This window comes from Oryctolagus cuniculus, chromosome 7 (assembly GCF_964237555.1).
Source record: "Oryctolagus cuniculus chromosome 7, mOryCun1.1, whole genome shotgun sequence".
Lineage (NCBI taxonomy): Eukaryota > Metazoa > Chordata > Mammalia > Lagomorpha > Leporidae > Oryctolagus > Oryctolagus cuniculus.
Window position 1 is genome coordinate 159,321,302 of NC_091438.1, and position 19,792 is coordinate 159,341,093.

A 19,792-nucleotide genomic window follows, 5' to 3' on the forward strand; every position below is an offset into this window, starting at 1 on the left:
CCTGGAGTTAGGAGAAAGTACCTAGAAACTCTGAGACAAGGATAAAGGGGAGTATGTGTGTGTGTGTGTATGTGCACATGTGTGAGTGCGTGTGTGCACGCGTGTCTGTTTTCTTGCATTATCCTGGGATAGAGTTTTCATCTGTGCTTTCTCATACCATGCAGCAGGATGGTTCATGTGACCTGGCTAGGATTTGTACTACTGTTGATCTGAATTTTCCTTTTGTAATTGATGAGCACTCTAGCTCTGCCCAGCCTTCCACTGTTTACTATGCAGTGTTGTACCCCATGTAGTAGTTGTGTTGTTTTGAGCATAGGATAGAATAAAATCTGAACTTCTGGGGCATGAGTTTGCCACATGCGTTAAGAGGCTGCTTGGAACACCTGTATCCTGTATTGGAGTACCTGGGTTCCAGTTCCTGCTCTGTTTCCTGATAACGTGCACACGGAAATAACAGGTAATGGTCCAGTAGTCCCTGTCGCCCACAGGGATGAACTGAATTGAGTTCTTCTCTCCTGGCTTCAGCTTGGCCCAGACTTAGCAGTTACAGGCGTTTGGGTAGTGAGCCTGCAGATGAGCAAGCTCTCGGTCTCTGTTTCTGTGCCTTTCAAAAAAAAAAAGAATGCATTTACAAATTTTTTAAATGCCTGAATTTCTGTGTCATACCATTAATGCTCCTATTAGTATCAAAACATGAATTACATAAATCATTACCTGGAAATGAGGTAATGCTGTAGAACACCTGGAATAGGGAGTAGGTATGCCAGCATGAGCTATTGTCATTACGAGAAGAATAAGCCTGCCCTTTTTAGATTGGGAGCCTTTTGAATTTTAGATTCCAGCATTTTCTAACGTTCAGAATGTGTCATAATCAGTGCTCCTCAAAGCATGGTTTATGGACTCAATTATTAATCTTACCCAGTCCCAGTCCTTGACTTTGCTGCCTTTTAAGTTCTCCATGCAGTGAAATGGACGCGATGTGGAAGTCTGCCGCACGTTCCCAGGAGTGGCGATTGCCTGAGGAAGAGCCTTCATGCGATTGTTGGGGTCTGTTGAGCTGCAAGCTGAGTCAGCCATTTTTTTTGGTTATGGAACACCATCTGCCTTAGAAAGAGCAGCTGACAAACTGCAGTCCTTTGGACTTGGGTACTTGACTGACATTTTCTTGGTGGCTAAAGTGAGCCTGTCATTTCAAGAGTTGATAGTATTTGCCAGGGCTAAAATTTGAATTAAAAAAAAAAAAAAAGAGGTTGAGAGAGAGAACACTCTTGCATCCACTTGTTCACCCCCTAAAGAGAGAGAGAGAGAGAACACTCTCGCATCTACTGGTTCACCCGCTAAAGAGAGAGAGAGAGAGAGAGAGAGAACACTCTTGCATCCACTTGTTCACCCCCTAAAGAGAGAGAGAGAGAGAACACTCTCGCATCCACTGGTTCACCCGCTAAAGAGAGAGAGAGAGAGAGAGAGAACACTCTCGCATCTACTGGTTCACCGGCTAGAGAGAGAGAGAGAGAGAGAGAGAGAACACTCTCGCATCTACTGGTTCACCCCCTAAAGAGAGAGAGAGAGAGAACACTCTCGCATCCACTGGTTCACCCCCTAAAGAGAGAGAGAGAGAGAACACTCTCGCATCCACTGGTTCACCCCCTAAGGAGAGAGAGAGAGAACACTCTCGCATCCACTGGTTCACCCGCTAAAGAGAGAGAGAGAGAGAGAGAGAGAGAACACTCTCGCATCCACTGGTTCACCCGCTAAAGAGAGAGAGAGAGAACACTCTCGCATCCACTGGTTCACCCCCTAAAGGCTCTGGAGCCATCGCCGGCTGTCTCTCGTGGTTTTCATCAGCTGAAATCCAGAGAAGAAGCAGGACTCAAACCCAAGCACTTCAACATGAAGGCAAGCATCTTGGCTGGCATCTTTTTTTTTTTTTTTTTAAAAGAGATTTATTTATTTTACTTGAAAGTCAGAATTTCAGAGAGAGAAGGAGAGGCAGAGAGAGAGGTCTTCCATCCTCTGGTTTACTCCCCAATTGACCGCAGTGGCCAGAGCTGCGCTGATCTGAAGCCAGGAGCCAGGAGCTTCTTCCAGGTCTCCCACGCGGGTGCAGGGGCCCAAGGACTTGGAGCATCTTCTACTGCTTTCCCAGGCCACAGCAGAGAGCTGGATTGGAAGTGGAGCAGCCGGGACACGAACCGGCGCCCATGTGAGATGCTGGCACTGCAGGCGATGGCTTTACCTGCTACACCACAGCACTGGCCCCTCAGCTGACATCTTAACCACTGTGCCAAACATCCTCTAAAATTTCTCTAAAAATCTAAAAAATTAGGTTTTTAATAAACTTATACTCATGGCTCTGAACCTAACAGCTTCTCTACACTTAAAGGCTTTTTAAATGAGTGGTGATATCAATGCATGTAGTTTTTTTTTTTTAATCATATAATGAAGTGTGTCAATATTTTAAAGACCTGCTGAACCTAGCAAACCAGTATTTTCCGTATAACCAGTGCATGACATTACAAATTTCAGGTCTGAGGAGGTCTATTCAAAGGCAAGATAACCAATGGATTTTAATGTGGCAGAACCCAAAAGATTAAGGATAAAGTTTTAGGTTGGTGATGTGCACAGACCTTTAAGAAACTCCCTTATGGAATTTTAGTGCAGTATCACAAAGGCTATTTATTAAAATATTCTTTCCTCCTCTAGTTACGCACTTCATAGATTTTAACTGAAACACTGTATTGCAGCAGATTGAAGGTAGACAACACTATAGGGCCATCTGCCATCTTCATCTTTTTAAAAATTAATTTATTTTAATGTTTAAAAAGGTTGATTTATTTTTTTGAAAAGCAGAGTTACAGAGAGAGACAGAGACATCCTCCATCTGCTGGTTCACTCCCTAGATGGCCGCAACGGCCAGAGCTGGGACAATATGAAGCCGGGAGCCGGGAGCCAGGTGCTTCTTCTGGTTCTCCCAGACTACTTGGGTGCAGGGGCCCAAGTACCTAGGCCATCTTCCACTGCCTTCCCAGGGACGTTAGCAGGGAGCTGCATCAGAACTGGAGCAGCTGGGACTAGAACCTGTGCCTTCTGGGATACTGGTGTTGCAGGTGACAGTTTACCCTGCAATGCCACAGTGCTAGGCCCCTTAATTTTAAGTTTTAATCAGTTTTTAACAGATTCAATATGATTTGTAGATACAGTTTTAAGAACATGATGTCATTTACTCCTCCTCCTTCCCTCAAGCGGGTATTTATGAGATTTGCCAAAAAAGGTAAAACAGTGTCTTGATTTTTGCCAAGTATTTTTATTTAAATAGAATTTCTTATAATAAATAATAAGCAATTACCTGTAATTGTATTTAAAGGTGTTTTTATGCAGTGGGTTTATTGCTATTTTTAAGTCAATAAATAAATACTTTGAAATTTCTCAAAAACAAAAGTTGCTTGGTAGACTCAGTAATTCCAAGAGTAAAAAATGGTCCTGAGAGGTAAGAGTTTGAGAATCACGCTGTTTCAAATAAAAGAAAAAGTATAATTTCATCATATAAAAATTAGGAATGTTTCCTGACATTAACTTTTTTTCTGGTTTTTGTCAAGTTTTACATTTTATTAGTCTAGAACTATTCACATAGCAAGGGACTTGTAATTCATCTGACGTGGGTAGTGATGTCAGGGAGGTGCTGGGTCAGATGCTGGCACAGCCAGCGACCCGTTCTCTGTCCCAGGCTTCAGAAACCTGCATGCTGCCTGTGGGCAGTGTCCCACGAGGGTGGGTGCTGTGTGGCAGCAGGAGAGCAGTGTTCAGTAAGGTCGGGGGGGTCGGGGGGGGAATGGACATTTTTTTGTTTGTAGATACAGCTGTATACTGGTGACTTCCCCACAAGTCTGCCTCTTGTCTTTCATCTGTAGTTTGTATTCTGATGGTTTCTCTGTTCGACACATCCAGCATTCTCCAGTGGAATATGCTGCTTTCCACCTCTTTATATTTTAGATCTCATATGTGTTTCTATTACGTATTCCATATCCTGGATATGATAGCCTGATGCCATTATCTGCACTTTAGATTCCAGTACTGCTCAGGGATTCTGTGTCCCTTGATGTAAGACAATGATATGATATTTAAAAGTTACATACACTTTAAGATGACTTTTGTTATAAAGGGTAGTGGTTTTTTTTGTTTGTTTGTTTGTTTGTTTTGACAGGCAGAGTGGACAGTGAGAGAGAGAGACAGAGAGAAAGGTCTTTCTTTTGCCGTTGGTTCACCCTCCAATGGCCGCCACAGCCGGCACGCTGCAGCCGGCGTACCGCGCTGATCCCATGGCAGGAGCCAGGTACTTATCCTGGTCTCCCATGGGGTGCGGGGCCCAAGCACTTGGGCCATCCTCCACTGCACTCCCGGGCCACAGCAGAGAGCTGACCTGGAAGAGGGGCCACCGGGACAGAATCCGGCGCCCCGACCGGGACTAGAACCCGGTGTGCCGGCGCCACAAGGCGGAGGATTAGCCTAGTGAGCGCGGAGCTGGCCAAAGGGTAGTTTTTAATAAGCTTTTTTTTTTATTCAAGATTTCTTCTAGTTTATTTGAAAGAGTTAGAGACAGAGAAAGTGATCTTCCATCTGCTGATTCACTCCCCAAATGGCTGTAACAGGCGGCCAAGACTGGGTCAGACCAAAGCCGGGGCCCACACATTTAGGCCGTCTTCTGCTGCTTTTTCCAAGCCATTAGCAGGGAGCTGGAACAAAAGTGGAGCAGCCAGAGCTCAAACCAGCTGGAGTCCTATTCGCTGGCTTGACCAGTGTGCCACAATGCCAGCCCCTTAATTAAGCTTTTAAGAAGGTGATTAGTTTGTTTTTGTTTTATTTTTAATATTTATTTATTTGAAAGCACTACAGAGAGAAAGGGAGAGACAGAGATCTTCATCCTCTGGTTCACTCCCCAGATGGCCACAACAGCCAGGGATGGACCAGGCCAAAGCCAGGAATGAGGAGCTTCTTCCAGGTCTCTCATTGAGGGCAGGGTCCCAAGCACCTTGGCCATCTTCCTCTGCTTTTCCCAGGCCCTTAGCAGGTAGCTGGATCCATGGTGGGATGCCTGCATTGCAGGCGGAGACTTTACCCGCTACACCACAGTGCTGGGCCCTGTTTTGCTTTTATTTTGTATATTGTAATTTCATTACCTTATTAGTCCTTTAGCTATAAACTTAAAGAAACAATGTACAGTTTAGGGTTTTTTTTTCCCCTTAATTTATTTGAGATGTGGAGAGACAGATCATGTGTGAGAGAGCGAGCTGTCATTTGCTGGCTTGTTTCCCAAATGCCCACAGTGACCATCACTAAGCCAGGCTGACTCTGGGAGGCATGAAGTCAGCTCAGACTCCCTGGGTGTGGCAGGGACCCAGTTACTTGAGCCATCACCACTGCCTTCCAGGAATTGCATTAACAGGAAGCTGGTAGCAGGAGCCAGAGCCAGCCATTGAACCCAGGCACTGTGACTTTGGATGCAGGTGTCTTAACCACTTGGGAAACTACCTGTCCCCAATTTAGATTCTTAAGACACTCTCACACATCTTTTGCCTCACTTGTGTCATTTTTAGTGTATTAATAATTGGTTGCCTCTATCCTTATGCAAATAAGTGAGATATAAATAGTTTTAGTCAACATTTAGGAGTTTTATTATGATGCATTTTTGAGCTAAATATGACAATACTGGCTTATTAAACTGGACCAGGGATGTTTGTCCTAGAGCCATCAAGGGTTTAACAGCGCATGAAGCAGTGATGTGGAAATAACTTCATGATCCACTGCTGAGAGCTCTGGAATAATGGAGGCCTCGGTAAAAACCTGAGCTTGGGCTATAGACAGAGTCACTGGAGGGAATGTGGCACAGCGTTTCTGAGACGGTAAGGTTTGGCAAGACCTATTTGGAGGCAAGAAAGCATTTGGAAGGTATTTAGAAATAGAGGAGAGAATTTTGGCAGCTTATCTTGTTCATAGCTTATTAAAAATAGTGGTAACACAGACTGCCTTTTTTTTCTCTTAAGTTTATTTATTTATTTGAAAGTCAGAGTTAGAGAGGGGGGGGGGGGGGTCCTGCATCCACTGGTTCACTCCCCAATTGGCCGCAACGGCCGGAGCTGTGCTGATCCGAAGCCAAGAGCCAGGAGCTTTTTCCAGGTCTCCTACATGGGGTGCAGGGGCCCAAAAACTTGGGCCATCTTCTACTGCTTTCCCAGGCCGTAGCAGAGAGCTGCATCGGAAGTGGAACAGCTGAGACTAGAACCGGTGCCCCTGTGGGATGCCGGCGGTTCAGGCCAGGACGTTAACCCACTGCGCCTACCACAGCGCCGGCCCCAGACTGCCTTTTCTTAAGGAAGTAGTCTTGCCTCCTGGCCATTTGATTTCTGTAAATATCTACTAAAAAAGCTTCTTCTAATCCCTACATAAGCCCACTAGAACAGTCCATCTTCTAGTTGCTTGTTTTCAACGTGCTGTTCCCACATTAAAGCCACGAAGCTGACTGGTATGACACAGCTGGCACCTCTCTCGCCGTGGCCTTCCTGGGAGCCTGCCTCTCCTTGTGGCTTTGTCCCAGGGGAAAGCACTCCTTTTTGGCCCTGCTGTTGAGCCCCTTCAGAACTCTGCTATTTCAGAGAATGCCTCCTCTTAAAGCCTGCCCAGCTTTCACAGTTCCCACTATCATTTTTGCACAGTTTCTTCTATTTGTGTGGTATTTTGGGAGTGGGTGCTACCTCCCAGCTGGACAGGTTGCAAGACTCTGAAGGACTGGACCCACACAGCTTATTTCTTTATGTCATTCTTCTCTCTTCTTCTGTTATAACAACTGCTCACCTTTGCAAAAACAACACTCTTCATGCAAAAAATTGTTGCATTAGAAGATGAAAGCACTGGACCGAAAGGCCTGTAAAGGGAATAGTAGTCTTTCAAATTCATTTTAACAGCGTCAGACATAAGGGAAGTGGACATGAGAGTCACTGGATTCTTCAGATGCTCCCAGGCCCTTCACTGCAGAGCAAGTCAGCACATACTCACACAGCTCTGCTGACTTCCAGGCTTCCCCTGGGCCTTGCGGAAAGTTCGCTGGTGGCTGTGGAATACAGTGAAGCCTTGTCGCTGGGCACAGGAAGGATTTTCCTAAGACGGCCAAAGGCTGGCATGGTTCCCGGTTGTGAGTGCTGGAGAGCTCTGGCCCTGTGCATGGCCTGGGGCCAAAGAGATGTGTAACAAATATTTTGTGAATGAAAAGGAGAAGACACACAGGAGAAATGGGCGTGTAGTCAGGAAAGGTGCCGTGGGGAAGTTGGCGTTCAGAGGGAGCATGGCTGGTTTGGATTTAGGAGGGAGGGAGGGTCTTGCAAGTGCAATAAGAATGGGGACGACTGAAAGGGAAGTGAGCTTCTTCACCTTGTACACATGCTGGGCTCTTTCCTTCACTTTTTTATTTTTTAATTTGTATTTATCTGGAAGGACAGGAGGAGGAGGCTTGAGTGGGGGCAGGTAGACAGAGCCCCTGTCCACGAATCCATCTTGCAAATGACTGGGGCTTGGCTGAGTGTAAGCGTGGGAGGTCTAATGCTTCCCATCTTCACTGGCAGGAAGCTGGAGCCAGCACTTGACCCAGGCGTTTCTGATTGGGATGTGGGCGTTTTAACCGCTAGTCTAAATGCCTTCCTCTACTCACTTCTTTCTAATCCCTGTTCAAGTTTCACTTAATAAATTCACTTTCATAAATTAATAAGGCTTTCTCTGGCTATCCTATACAAAGAACTGTAAACATATTTTTATCATTTATCTTCTACTTAGTATAATGGCACTTGCCTTTTGTCCTGTTGTTTGTTTTTCCCCAGTTAGAATCTAAGTTCCACTAAGGCAGGGACACTTGTGTTTACTGCGTCCTCTCCCACTCCCAGAAGATTCCTAGTGCTGATAAATGTTTCTGCTGAATGAATGAATGAATGAATGCTTGCCTAAAAGTCTGGGACACATGTTATATCTTTTGGGTTTGGTAAGATTTATGTTGGGGCACCCTGATTTTGAAAAGAAGTGTGTGAGTGGGATTGTCCAGTAGCAATGTCCACCTCTGAGGCGTGAAAGAACACTGGTACTGGAAGAGACTCGTGGAGCTGCAGTCACAAGTGTGCAGCAGGGAAGGGTCTGAAAGACGCGTGTAGGTGGATGGTGTGCATGCATGGGGGCAGCTTTAGAGAGTGCTATCTGAGTTATCCCTCATTCATTGAAATGAAGTACTTTCCTTTAAAGTGTGTGGATGCTCATGCCAGAACTACATTGTGCTAACCTGCTCTGCTCTTTCTGTGGCAGGAGGCTGAACAGCACCCAGGGGGAGATTCGTGTTGGTCCTAGCCATCAGGTAAAGTGGATTTCAGTAGCCTAAGTAATAGGCTTTTATTTCTTGTTGTTCTACTAGCTCTTACTCTGTTGAGCAGCATCTTTGAACTGTTGTTAATGCTATAGGGAATTTTATATACATACAAATATTTCCATTTTTTTTCAGTCACCACATACTTGCTTTTACAAATGTGGTGAGTACACGTAATATGTAAGATTTTATCATTTTACACATTTTTGTATACAATTCAGTGGCATTAAATACTTTATTGTTGTGCAACTATCATTTCTGTCCCTCTTCAGAACTTGTACTGTCTTGTAAAACTGAAACTGTCTACAGACAGCAGCTCCCTGCTCCCCTCAGGCCTTGGCAGTCACCACTCTGCTTGCTGCCTCTGTGCACTTGGCTCCTGTGCCTCGTGTAAGCACCTCCTAAAAGTGAGGTCACACGGTGTTTGTCCTTCGGTGGCCAGTGTATTTCATTTGGCGTATGACCTCAAGGTTTATCTATGTATGACACGTGTCAGGGTTTCTTCCTTTATAAGGCTGAGTAATATTCCGTTGAAGAGTCGGTGGTGAGAATGTTCCCATCAGAAGTGGGTTGTGCACTGATCTGTGTTGTCTCGTGGTGTTTGGTGCCCTGAGACTCCTGTTGCTGATCCCAGTATTGGGTGCTTTGACTGCGGCAGGTCTCCCGTGCAGCCTGGGTGTTTATGTCACATCTCAGGATGCCCTGGCCAGGCGCACCGGGCCTCTGTTCTGCTTCTTTGGGGTTCTCTTGATGCTTAGCTGTCCTCTCTAGGCTGGCCTCATCCTTGGGCCGCATTTCCTTGTTTCTAGGATATACTTCTTTCTCCCCATTCCATCTCTGTGCACGCTGTGCTGGGAGTGCAGTGTACGGGGAGCGGTGATCCTTTCTGAGTGCACATAGAATCCGAGTGTCTCTCACAGTGAGTGAAATGCAGCGGCCGTGCAAACGGCAAGTACATCTTCTCCGGAATGTTCCCAGAAGTCCCCACGTCTGACTGCCGGGGTTTGGGCTGCACGTCCATTTCTAAGCCATGAGGAAAATGCCTCAGGCGTGAGTGGCGTGCGTGCCATTTGAGCTGCCATGGATCTGGGGAGTCAGTCACTGTGGCCACTGCATCAAGAGACACAAGGTACAGGCAGCAGAATCCTTATAAGGCCATAGAGGCTTTCTTATTCTATCTAGTTGTTTGTTTTTCTGTGTAGATTTAAAACATTTCTTGTATGTCATTCATATTTTTAAGGACCTGTTTTAGGGGCTGCCATTACTTAGCAGGTTAAGCTGCTGCCTGCAGTGCTGGCATCCCATATCGGTGCCGGGTTGTGTGCTGGCTAATTCCATTTCTGATACAGCTCCCTGCTAATGGCCTGGGAAAGCGGTGGCAGGTGGCCCAAGTGCGCCACCTGCCACCTGAGTGGCAGACCTGAATGAAGCTCCTGGCTCCTGGATTCAGCCTGGCTCAGCCTTGGCTGTTGTGGCCATTTGAACCAGTGAACAGATCTCTCTCTCTATCTCTTCCCCTCTCTCTGCAACTCTGCCTTTCAAATAAATAAATAATTTTTAAGTACCTATTTTATTTTTACTGGGTCCTATAGCCTTTATTTATTTCAACAAATGTTTTGGAACATCAAAAGCAGCAGAACTTTTTTGGGGGACTGACAATATCTACATTCTTAAAAATGTTAACTTTTTAATTAGAGAAAATGTTAACATATATAAAAGCAGGAAGAATAGTACAGTAAAGCCCTTCTCTTCATTACTGTCCTTTCACACTGATTAAATCCTGGTCTCACTAGTTTCATTTTCCCCCTCTTTCACCTCTTCCCACCGTTATTTTGAAATGACTCACAAATATTTCATTTTGCTTGTCAGTGTTTCAAAACTAAGAGTTATTTTAAAAGATGCAATCACAAGGTATCACACCAAATTAACTTGGCAGTTTCTTAATATTCAGGTGTCCCTGTATCTGGGTTCCTCTGTGTGTGTGTTGAAGAAGCTGCTATTTACAGCTTTTGTTCGGTAGCACTTCCCCAGTCTGGGTTTGGCTGATTGTGTCTTTTTGTGTCATTAAACATTTCCAAACGATATGATTATAAGCTTAGATAAATGGCAGTATAAATTCTTCTTAACACCATATGCTGTGTCCCCCCCCCCCCCCGGCTGTATCTGGTGCTCCTCACGCACTCCCACTGTTTCTTGAAACTCCATGTGCAGCCAGTGCCTCTCATTCTGCTGGCCCCTCTTGCAGGGCATCAGGGTTACTTCCAGTCCTTTGCCATTACAAGTAATGTTGCAGTGAACACCTTGCGCCTATTGATTTTATTTTTTTGCCACTGTATCTTTGGGGTCTATCTTCAGAAGGGAAACACATGGTTTGCAGGCCAAATGCGTATGCAAAACTCCCCTCTGTAGCTTATGTTCGCACAAGCAACTTATCTGGGTGCTGGTTTGTTGTTGTTGCTTTGTATATTGTCACTCTTTGAGATTTATGTCAGTGTGATAGAGAAATTTTACATGTGACATTCATTTGTGTGTCTGTCAGCATGGTTAACCGTCATTTCCTATGATTAAACCGTTTGCATTTCTTTTTCTGTAAACCATCTAATTATACTTCTAGTCCGTTTTTCTTGTGTGAGAGGTTTGGTGCCTCTCAGCATCAGTTGCACTTTTTAACCAGTAAGTCACCACTGGAGAGCTGCTGTTCTTGGTGCTGTAATCGCTCCTGGGGAAACGGCCCAACTGGATGTCGGAGACCTTCTGATACTAGTGTCTAGAGTGTTGGAATATATTTTTTGAAGATTTATTTATTTATTTGAAAGTCAGGGTTACAGAGAGAGAAGGAGAGACAGAGAGACAGAGAGAGAGAGAGATCTTCATCCACTGGTTCACTCCCCATTTGGCTGCAAAGGCTGGGGTTGGGGTTGGGGTTGGGTGGGGGCAGGAGCCAGGAGCCAGGAGCCTCCTCCAGATCTCCTGCGAGGGCAGCAGGGGCCCAAGCACTTGGGCAACTTCTGCTGCTCTCCCAGCCCCCTTGACAGGGAGCTAGATTGGGAGTGGAGCGGCTGGAACTCGAACCGGTGCTCATGAGGGATGCTTACATCACAGGTGGCATCTTAACCCCACTGAACTACAACACCAGCCTCTGTGTTTTAATTTTATCACAATTCTGTCATTGTATATATTGAGCTGAACTAATTAACTCAATTAACACTAACAGCAAAGAAGAGTACCTTTGGGGCCGGCATTGTGATGTAGCAGTTAAAACCGCCGCCTGAGATGCCAACATCCCACAGGGGCACCAATGTGAGTCCCAGCTGCTCCACTTCTGATCCGGCATTCCTGCTAATGGCTTGGGAAAGCAGTGGATGATGATCAAAGTACTTGGGCCTTTGCCACCCACATGGGAGGCCCAGAGGAAGCTCCTGGCCAATGAGGCCTTCTAGGGAGTGAACCAGCAGATGGAAGATCTCTCTCTTTGTCTTCTCTCCTCTTTCTCTGTAACTCTGAATTTCAAATAAGTAAATAAATCTTGAAGGGAAAAAAAAAAGATGGCAACGATGAGTGCTCTTGTTTGGAGAAAGAGCCTGATGCGTGTTTAGAAGCATTGAAAGGCCGGCGTCGCGGCTCACTAGGCTAATCCTCCACCTTGCAGCGCCAGCACACCGGGTTCTAGTCCCGGTCGGGGCGCCGGGTTCTGTCCCGGTTGCCCCTCTTCCAGGCCAGCTCTCTGCTGTGGCCCGGGAGTGCAGTGGAGGATGGCCCAAGTGCTTGGGCCCTGCACCTCATGGGAGACGAGGATAAGTGCCTGGCTCCTGCCATCGGATCATCGTGGTGCGCCGGCCACAGTGCGCCGGCCGTGGCGGCCATTGGAGGGTGAACCAACGGCAAAGGAAGACCTTTCTCTCTGTCTCTCTCTCTCACTGTCCACTCTGCCTGCCCCCCAAAAAAAAAAAGGCAGCAGCATTGAAGGTGGCCTGGAAAGCAGAGGTTTCAGGCTGTTGTCCTGAGAGCCACATGACATCCTGATACTGTGTCTTGCTACACACCTTTGTTTAAAACTTGAATAATGAACATTTAAAACCACCAGCTTTCACATTAAAGTGATTTCTGGAGTTTGGAAAAAATTGGAGGCTGTATAGACCCTGGTTCTGATTCCTGCGTGGCAGCATTGTGCAGGTGGAGCAGCTGTTTCTGTTTCCCCGTGATACACCCTGCATGTGCACGGAGGAGAGGGCCTCTGCCATGGGTGGTACACCCTGCATGTGCACTGAGGAGAGGGCCTCTGCCATGGGTGGTACACCCTGCATGTGCACTGTAGCAGAGGGGCCTCTGCCATGGGTGGCTGGATTAAGCACTTGGGACATGGTCATTCCAGTTTGAGATGTGGTGTCCTACATTAGGTGGCCACTAGACCTTGTAAAATTGAATGTATGCCTCCCAGTTTGTTCCTGTTGTACAGTGCTGCCTGACTCTCTGCCTGCTTGCTTCATTTACTTCTATTTTATGTCTGAGCTCTGTGTACACTGGAGCTTCTTAACTCTAGCTCTGAGCTGAAAATATCAGATTATGTCCATCTTCTGATGAGATAGGAACATGTGTGTCTCGCAGATGCTTGACTTTTCGTAGCCCTCGGGGTTGTGCTCGTCACGGTGGGAGCTGGCTTCCCCTTGGTCTGCCTCAGTAGAGTTAGGAGGAGGATATGCCAGAGCTGCTTGAGTCTGGTGGCTTAGAATCTGGATTGTTGAGTTCTTTTTATTGAGCTGTATTTTATGTGTAACGAGGTATCCATGTCATAGGCATACTGCTCAGTCAACTTAGATGATTGACACAAAAATAGAGTATTTCTGCCATCCCAGAAGTCCCTTCCTGCACCCTTGTAGCCATTCTCACCTCACCAAAGCAGCCCCTGACTTGACTTCTGTCATCATAGGTCATTTCAGGTGTGCTTCTAATGTTGACTTTAGTACTTTTGTGTTTGATGTTGACTATTGATTCTCTTGAAAGTAACACTATTCTAATAGGATAGCACCTTTAACTTTTTTTTTTTAAAGATTTATTTATTTATTTGAAAGAGTTACGCAGAGAGAGAGAGAGAGAGTGAGGAAGAGAGGTCTTCCTTCCGATGACCCACTCCCCAGTTGGCTGCAATAGCTGGAGCTATGTTGATCCGAAGCCAGGAGCCAGGAGCCTCTTCTGGGTCTCCCACGTGGGTGCAGGGGCCCAAGCACTTGGGCCATCTTCCACTGCTTTCCCAGGCCACAGCAGAGAGCTGGATCGGAAGAGGAGCAGCCAGGACTAGACCGGGCGCCCATATGGGATGGCGGTGCTTCAGGCCAGGGCGTCAACCCACTGCGCCACAGTGCCGGCCCCTCTCCTTTAACTTTTTATTTATTTATTTATTTTTTATTTTTATTTTATTTTTTTGACAGGCAGAGTGGACAGTGAGAGAGAGAGACAGAGAGAAAGGTCTTCCTTTACCGTTGGTTCACCCTCCAATGGCCTCCATGGCCAGCGTACTGCCGCCAGTGCACCACGCTAATCCGATGGCAGGAGCCAGGCACTTATCCTGGTCTCCCATGGGGTGCAGGGCCCAAGCACTTGGGCCATCCTCCACTGCACTCCCTGGCCACAGCAGAGAGCTGGCCTGGAAGAGGGGCCACCGGGACAGAATCCAGCACCCCGACCGGGACTAGAACCCAGTGTGCCGGCGCCGCAAAGTGGAGGATTAGCCTAGTGAGCTACGGTGCCGGCCTCCTTTAACTTTTTAACAAATATCTTTAGGTGAAGTTTCATTGATGTGTGTATGTCTTGCATGTAAACTTGTTACTGACTATGTGTGTTTCCCTTCTCTTACCAAGTAAGTGCTGTCTTCTAAGAAATTTGTGTTATTCATATGTTCATTTCTGTTTCACTCTTTGGATCATGTAGGCACTATTTTACTTTGACAGTGTTTGTTGCTTTTTTTTTTTTTTTTTTTGAAGATTTATTTATTTATTTGAAAGGCAGAGTTACAGGCAGAGACAGAGAGAGAGGGAGAGGGAGGGAGGGAGGGAGATCTTCTGTCTGCTGGTTCATTCCCCAAATGGCCGCCGTGGCTGGAGCTGAGCTGAGCCCATCCAAAGCCTGGAGCCTGGAGCTTCTTCCGGGTCTCCCATGTGCGTGCAGGGTCCCAAGGACTTGGGCCATCCTCCACTGCTTTCCCAGGCCACAGCAGAGAGCTGGATTGGAAGAGGAGCAGCCAGGACTCTAACTGGTGCTCGTATGAGATGCCGGCATTGGAGGTGGTGGTTTTACCCACTACGCCACAGAGACGTCTCCTTGAATGGAGGTTTAACAGCCCACTGTGAAATCTGTGATGAAATGGTCTTGCCTTGCAACCCAGGAATGTTTAAATGATGCACTGTTTTGTTTTGTTTGTTTGTTGTTGTTGTTTTGGCTACCTAACGAGAAAGGTTTAGTAAACTATGCATCCGTCCCCAGGGACTGCCTCTACTAAGACAGCTCTGTATAGTACACGCCTTGATTTGCCTTCTGCATCCCTGTCTTGCAGGCCAAGCTTCCGGATTTGCAGCCATTTCCTTCTCCAGATGGGGATACTGTGACCCAACATGAAGAACTGGTCTGGATGCCTGGAGTTAACGACTGTGACCTCCTGATGTACTTGAGGGCAGCAAGGTAACAGGAGTCTGCTGCGCTCTGCCGTCTGGACTGACTCCCTTGAGCGTTTGTGCATGTGCTGGGCCTCCTCTGACTTTCAGTTTTGCCGTGTAGGAGGCCCTTAGCCTTCTTCACCTTGCGAAGTCACCTCTTTGTTCTCGTGTTTGTCCCACATGAAATTTTGTGACTCCTAAGAAGAGCACCTTGCAGTGAGAGTGAGTTATGCACACCTTGGCCTCGTTGAATAACTGAGTTACTCAGCCCCTCTCAAAATCCCATTACAGATTTCGTGTGAGCTTTCTGCTTTGTGGCTGTTAGTACTTGGCCTGAATTTGACATTTTTGTGAACATTTGCCTGTGAATACCTTGTAGAGCTTGGTAAGGTTTAAATGCCTGAGGTGCTAAAAAGAAGTTTAAATTTGTTCCTGCATGATTCAGGAGAGACAGAGCGCTTCCTTTGTCCGCAGAGATTTCTGGAACTCACACAGCATCAGCCCTGTGCAGCGGAAGTCTGTGAAGCAAGGTCAGGGCACCTGCACGTCAGCTCTGGCTGGCTGCTAGTCGGCCAGGGCGGTGTGGGGTATCCAGGAGAGATGAGAGGTTTCTCTACTCTCTGACTTTTCTCTTGTGATTCACCTAAAGATGGTGACGTACAGAGTGCGAGGAGTTAAGTTTCAGGGTACTGCATGTCATGTGTTTTCTGAATGTGTTTCTTTGAAGGTTTGGGAATCCAGGGGAGTGTCATGGCCAAGTAGACTCGGGTTCTTCATGTGCTCAGGAGAGCGTGGGAAGAAATAGCACAGCCGGGCCCAGCTGAAGGTGGCACTTCTCTGAGTGGGCAGGGAGAGCAGAGGCAGGACTGAGAACTCTGGCTAATCCGGCACATCATGCTAGCAGAGTTTATTCTGAACTGAACACGTACTCTGGAAGTCGAGGGTTGACGTCTCCGTACTGGCGTTTCTGTCCGCAGGAGCATGGCAGCGTTCGCGGGGATGTGTGATGGAGGCTCCACAGAAGATGGCTGTGTCGCTGCGTCTCGGGACGACACCACGCTCAATGCACTGAACACAGTAGGTGTTTTGAAATCACCGTGGGCTGGAAGACAGTTCTTTCCCGTGGGGCTGGCTGTGGGAACTATGTGATGAGCATGCAGACTGACCTCGCTTGGTTTTAGCAGTGGGGGGGGGGGGGGGTCCTGGGAGTGGTAGGTGAATGGTGAGCTGGGGTCCACCTCCGGCTCTGTGACCTGAGGCAAGTGATGTGGTACCTGCAGTTCAGTTCCTGATCGGTGTGTGCGCTGTAGGACTGTGGTGGATCAGATGAGGTTCTGATAATAGTGGTTGACACTCCTGAGATTTGGTGAAGCTAAATACTGTATATTTATGACCTACTTAGTATTCCTCACAACATGCCTCGGAAGTTGGTTATAATAGTATCACCGCATAAACACCAGGAGGTACATCTCGAGAGATCAAGTCACAATCCAAGGTCAAACAATCAAGATTTGGGTCCAGAACCTAGGCTTTAATCTTCATCAGTGTGCCTAAGATCTTGCATTTGAAAGGGCATAGAGAAACAACTAGACTTTTTGGAGGCAAACTTGTATTTTAGGGAGTTTGCTTTGGAACCATATAAGTATTTCACATGATTATAAAAGAAAATTAACTTTTAGAACTAACAATCTGTCCCAAATCTAAAGTAAGAAATAAGTGAGCCTAGCATTACTGAGTCAGTTGCAGGACATAGTCATCATAATTACTCATTTGCTTTACTCCCTAATACATACACAGCGCCTCAAAATAGCAGCTGCTGCCAACAGTTTGGTTACCGAAACCAGCTTGCTGATTGATACTTCACTTTGGCCTTAGGATGATATATCACAAAGGGCTGTAAGGGAAATTTAAGGTACATGAACCAGTGCTTCTCTGTTCTCTAATGTGGGATCAAATCTTAAGCAGTACTAATGAGTATTTATGGAACCAATTTTTTTTAACTTTTATTTAATAAATATAAATTTCCAAAGTACAGCTTATGGATTACAGTGGCTTTTCCTCCCCCCTACCTTCCCTCCTGCCCGCAACCCTCCCATCTCCCGCTCCCTCTCCCTCTCCCATTATGGAACCAATTTCTAATATATTAACAACGAGTCTGTCTGGTTGGTTATAAACTTAGAAATCGTGCAAGAGGCTAAGGAGTTCTTCCAGTGGTTAAATGCAATGTAGGCACCCGTGTTTTGTTTTTTTCCTTGAGAGGTCACTACAGTTGGAAGGAACTTTTGAGGTCATCTGTTCCATTCTCTAAATAGATGAGAACCCGAGGCTTAAAATGGCCAGATGACTTACGGCGCATTCAGAGTCCGGAAAGCTCATGACACAGGACGATTCTCGTTCCCAACTTCGGGACTCTTACTGCGCAGCCTCCACTGTACAGCCTGCTCTTGAGGAACGTGTGTAATATCTGTGTGATATGCCCATTTTTGTTGCTGGTCTAATCAGGTTTCTTTTTCTTTTCTTAAAGATTTATTTATTTGTTTGAAAGTCAGAGTTACACAGAGAGAGGAGAGGCAGAGAGAGAGAGAGAGAGAGAGGTCTTCCATCTGATGGTTCACCCCCCAATTGGCCGCAACGGCTGGAGCTGTGCCGTTCAGAAGCCAGGAGCTTGGAGCTTCTTCCGGGTCTCCCACGTGGGTGCAGGGGCCCAAGCACTTGGGCCATCTTCTACTGCCTTCCCAGACTATAGCAGAGAGCTGGATCGGAAGTGAAGCAGCCGGGTCTCGAAGTGGCGCCCATATGGGATGTCTGCACTTCAGGCCAGGCATTAACCTGCTACGCCACAGTGCCAGCCCCTAGGTTTCTTGAGTTTTATGTTGCCTTGTAGTGGTCTCTGTATATTGGACTGAGTGATCTTGCTGGGAGCGTGCTGTGTTCTAAATAACAATGTTTTTTCACATTCCAATAAAATACATTTTTGTACTTTCTCACCAATTTGGCAGCTAGCTTTTTTTTTAAAAAAGTGAGGATTCTTTATTCTGAACATGTAATGATAAAGTCAGGATGGGCTTTCAAGCTTATTTTACAAATGAGGAAGCTGAGACTCAAATTGACACCTTAAACTGTTCTTTTTGGTCGGTTCAGTGTGAATACCTGAATTCAGAATCGCTCAAGTGTAGACTTTCAAAGAAAGTCTTTGGAAGGAGATTTTTCTGTTGGAGATTTGTTTTTGTAGAAAAGAGATACGGGGAAAAAATCCTGCTTTCAAGATGGTGTTAGGTGAATTTTGAATAATGAAGATTTTACTGTAGTTAATTAAATGCCTATTTCTGGCACTTTTCTCAATTTCTGTTATTTATTTCCTTTCTTATTCCAAATCCTCCAAGAATCTGTAGAACGTACCTCTGTGCAGACATGACCATGGCCCCTTGTGGCAGGTCCTCTGGTGGGCTTCAAGGCTGTGTTTCTCAGAAATGACCATGGCCCCTTGTGGCAGGTCCTACAGTGGGCTTCATGGCTGTTTCTCTGAAGCTGCCTTCTCTTCACTTGGAATTCTCCCCGACTGTGCTGGCCCAGGACGGCTCAGATGTCCTGAGTTATGCAACACTGGTACATTTAGCCTCTGTAAGACTGTGCATCACCTGCTTACTTTGTAATCAAATAAAAAGTTTAGTGCTGTGTTAATTTTCTACCTTGTTTGTTGTACTGACTCACAGAATTACAGCTGTAGACGTTTTGCTTAATGAAAAGTAAACTGAACAGATCTTGTGAGAAAGTAGTGTTCAGATATATTTTTTATTTATTTAAAAGGCAGAGAGAGAGAGAGAGAGAGAGAGAGAGAAACAGGCAGGCAGACATAGATGCTGTTTGCTGTTTCACTCTTCATAAGCCCACAGTGGCTGGGGCTGGGCTGAAGCTGGGATCCTGGGACTGGCAGGCTCCATCCAGGTCTGTCATGTGATGGCAGGGACTCAGCTGCCCAAGCCATCACCGCTGCCTCCCAGGATCTGCATTAGCAGGAGCAGGGCCAGGGCTCAAACCCAGGCTTCTTGACTGCCAGACACAGTGCCACCCTTTAGGTGCTTTTTGACTTCTTTAGAGTAATGTAAGACTTGGGATGTATAAAATAGTAAATTTAAAAGATACATACATTAAAAAAAAGGTGCATACATTGCTTTTTGAAAAGTCTATTTATTTATTGGAGTATATAACATAGATTTCAAACAATGTTAGGCATTTATTAATTTAGTGGCACATAACTTTTATTTTTTTTAAGATTTTATTTTATTTATTTGAAAGACAGAGTTACAGAGAGAGGTAGAGACAGAGAGAGAGGTCTTCATCTGCTGGTTCACTCCCCAGTTGACTGCAACAGCCAGAGCTGCGCTGATCTGAAGCCAGGAGCCAGGAGCTTCTTCTGAGTCTCTCACGTGGGTGCAGGGGCCCAAGGACTTGGGCCATCTTCTACTGCTTTCCCAGGCCATAGCAGAGAGCTGGATCGAAAGAGGAGCAGCCGGTACTAGAACCGGTGCCCATATGGGATGCTGGCACTACAGGTCAGGGCTTTAATCCACTGCGCCACAGCACCGGCCCCTGGCATAAAAGTTTTAAATACATAAAATTTGTTAGGTACTTAAATTAAAGTGTTTTTTTTTTTTGTTTGTTTGTTTTTGGTTTTTTTTTGTTTGTTTGTTTTGTTTTTGACAGGCAGAGTGGACAGTAAGAGGGAGAGAGACAGAGAGAAAGGTCTTCCTTT

At 46.1% G+C, this 19,792-nt stretch overlaps 1 protein-coding gene across 8 annotated transcripts in view; it reads left to right on the forward strand.

Annotated features, from left to right (window-relative positions):
• RERE (arginine-glutamic acid dipeptide repeats) overlaps positions 1-19,792 on the forward strand; it is a 442,889-nt gene that overhangs the window by 287,117 nt on the left and 135,980 nt on the right. For all 8 annotated transcript variants that reach the window (XM_070079330.1, XM_070079333.1, XM_051858113.2 and 5 more), the window contains 3 exons: positions 8,335-8,383; positions 14,940-15,064; positions 16,017-16,116. In XM_070079330.1, coding sequence (XP_069935431.1) covers positions 8,335-8,383; positions 14,940-15,064; positions 16,017-16,116 — 274 coding nt within the window. The remainder of the gene's footprint in view (positions 1-8,334; positions 8,384-14,939; positions 15,065-16,016; positions 16,117-19,792) is intronic.